The sequence below is a fragment of the Armigeres subalbatus genome, chromosome 3 (genome assembly GCF_024139115.2).
Source record: "Armigeres subalbatus isolate Guangzhou_Male chromosome 3, GZ_Asu_2, whole genome shotgun sequence".
Taxonomy (NCBI): Eukaryota; Metazoa; Arthropoda; class Insecta; order Diptera; family Culicidae; genus Armigeres; species Armigeres subalbatus.
In genome coordinates this window covers 29,664,096-29,666,161 of record NC_085141.1, presented here as the reverse complement: position 1 = coordinate 29,666,161, position 2,066 = coordinate 29,664,096, and the positions used below count along the sequence as shown (strand labels likewise).

General features: G+C 34.3%; 1 protein-coding gene across 1 annotated transcript; it reads left to right on the top strand.

Moving 5' to 3' along the window:
* The first annotated feature begins 216 nt into the window (after positions 1-216).
* LOC134221327 (uncharacterized) lies at positions 217-889 on the top strand. The gene is made up of 4 exons (XM_062700526.1): positions 217-271; positions 331-452; positions 541-694; positions 755-889. The coding sequence occupies exons 1-4, from the start codon at positions 258-260 to the stop codon at positions 777-779; spliced, it is 315 nt and encodes a 104-aa protein (XP_062556510.1). The 5' UTR covers positions 217-257; the 3' UTR covers positions 780-889.
* Positions 890-2,066: the final 1,177 nt, after the last annotated feature.

The window sequence follows — 2,066 nt, the reverse complement described above, 5'->3', positions numbered from 1 at the left end:
TCGCAATCAACAGAAAAACATGAAAGCATTCGTTTGCAGTACTCAAATTAATTCATGAAAAAAATGTTACTTAGGTCCTTTTGAAAAGTTAAGCGAGATTTCCTTTCTTTCCCTAGTAAAGCTTAGTACGGACATCTCAAGGAAAATGCTCAAGGAAAATTCGATATAATTACCAAAGTAGTTTTGGCGTAATGGAAACAGTAGGCGGAGCTTATACCATTTTCTGTTTTCATTCGCATTCGTGTTGTTTTTGGACAATGTCATCAAACAGGTATGTGATGAGATTGAGGAAATAATATCTTAAATACATTTTCTCAATTTTGAACGAAGTTTTAGTCCCTGCCACGATCATGAGGCCGCAGCAAAAAAGCGACGTAGGTGGTGGAGTGCCTCATGTCGCGCAAAAAAGATTGCCAAAGGCAGATTTGATACTCTGGCAGGAATACAGATAGGTAACTGTAGTATGAGACTGGGATTATTGATGGAGCTTGAATAGATCTGCCGCTGGTGAATAGCTATTAATTTGAATTTTCCTTGCAGGTAGTTTACAGATTTGTCCACATTTTGGTCGAAATATGACAAGAAACAATTATCACATTCTATTAAATTTCATTGAAAGAGTTCTCCCAAAACGGTATACACTTCCGAAAGATAATATAATAACTCCTAATTTAAACTTAACATTAGTAAAAAAGTAAGTACTAAAAATATATACCAGGTTATTTTTTCATTTTGTCTTCTTTAACGTTTTCAGGTTTTGTATTTCGCATATACACTAAAGTGCAAAAAACACGTTTTTTCTGTAGTGAATATACCTACTGTTTCACCGTTTCACAGTCCATCTCACTGTATCGAATTAGTTCACCTTATTTCAATAAAACAAAATAAGAAGCAAATCAAATAGCTTTTAATTCCTTCAATATTGATAAGGTGAACATAGGAACTAAGAGTACCGGCGGCGACCAGTGTTCTGGTAATAGTAGAGCAATAACAATTTTGAAGTAGTCGGTTCGATCACAATTTGGCGTAAGCATTCTAAACTGGATTTTCAATCAATCATTTAAAAAGGTTAAAAGCCAACTTTGACAGTAATTCTGAAATAATAACTAATTCAATTCGGAGTTTTCTCCGATAAGCCCTTGAGTTCTCTATCAAAAAATCCTTGGGTAGTTCTTCTAGGTACTCTTTTGGGAATCCCCCTCCTAAATCTTCGAGGCAACTTCCTCCACTAATTCTGAATGATTCCTTCAATTTCTTAAGGTCGAAGGGAAGCTCTCTCGTGTAGAGCGCCTTGTTGGAGCTAAAATGTCTACAACTCGAAATTGGAAAATTGAATTCCACTTATATAGGAATATAACTATTTCCCATATTTGAACGAATGTCTAAATACTGAACTGTTATACAACTGAAACTTTTGCTTCTCAGTAACTCTATCCAATGATTTGCAATATAAATCAATAAGAGAAATTAGAAGAAAAAAGACCAATTGGACAAATCAGAGAAATGAGACAAATTGCTCAAATAAAACAAATGGTTTGTCGGATGAAATTTCTTTTTTTCTTTAGAAATACATCAAGGAATTCCTACATGAACTTCGCCGTTATATCACCAGAAATTCTATCAAGAATTGTTCCGGAAATTCCTTCAGTGAATCCACCAAACAATTTCTCTGGCAATTCCTCCGGAAATTTCCGTAGGAATTCCATAGTTAATTTTTTCAGCAATTCATAAGAAAATTGATTCAGGAGCTTAAACATTTCACCGGAAATTTCTCTCTCCCTGAATTCCTCAGGAAATTTCTTCAGGAGTTTTTTTTTTCGCAGTTTTTCAGAAAAATCATTCAGAAATTGCTATTCTTTTAAAAATTTCTTTCTTTTCGCTATTCTTTTAGGAATTTGCCTGTGTAATTTCTGGAAAAATTCATGGAGATATTCTTGGAGTATTTCTGTATGGATATTCCCCGGTTTCTGGAGGAATTTCTAGAGGATGTTCTGAACATATTTCCGTAGGAATTCTTTGATGATTTTTCGGAGGAATTCCTGGAAGAGTTTCCATTGAAATTAGAT

Excerpts from the sequence above, each read along its gene's own strand:
- LOC134221327 (XM_062700526.1), top strand. Across the intron at positions 453-540 it reads TCTGGCAGGAATACAGATAG|GTAGTTTACAGATTTGTCCA; the intron begins GTAACTGTAGTA and ends TTTTCCTTGCAG. Across the intron at positions 695-754 it reads AACTTAACATTAGTAAAAAA|GTTTTGTATTTCGCATATAC; the intron begins GTAAGTACTAAA and ends TAACGTTTTCAG.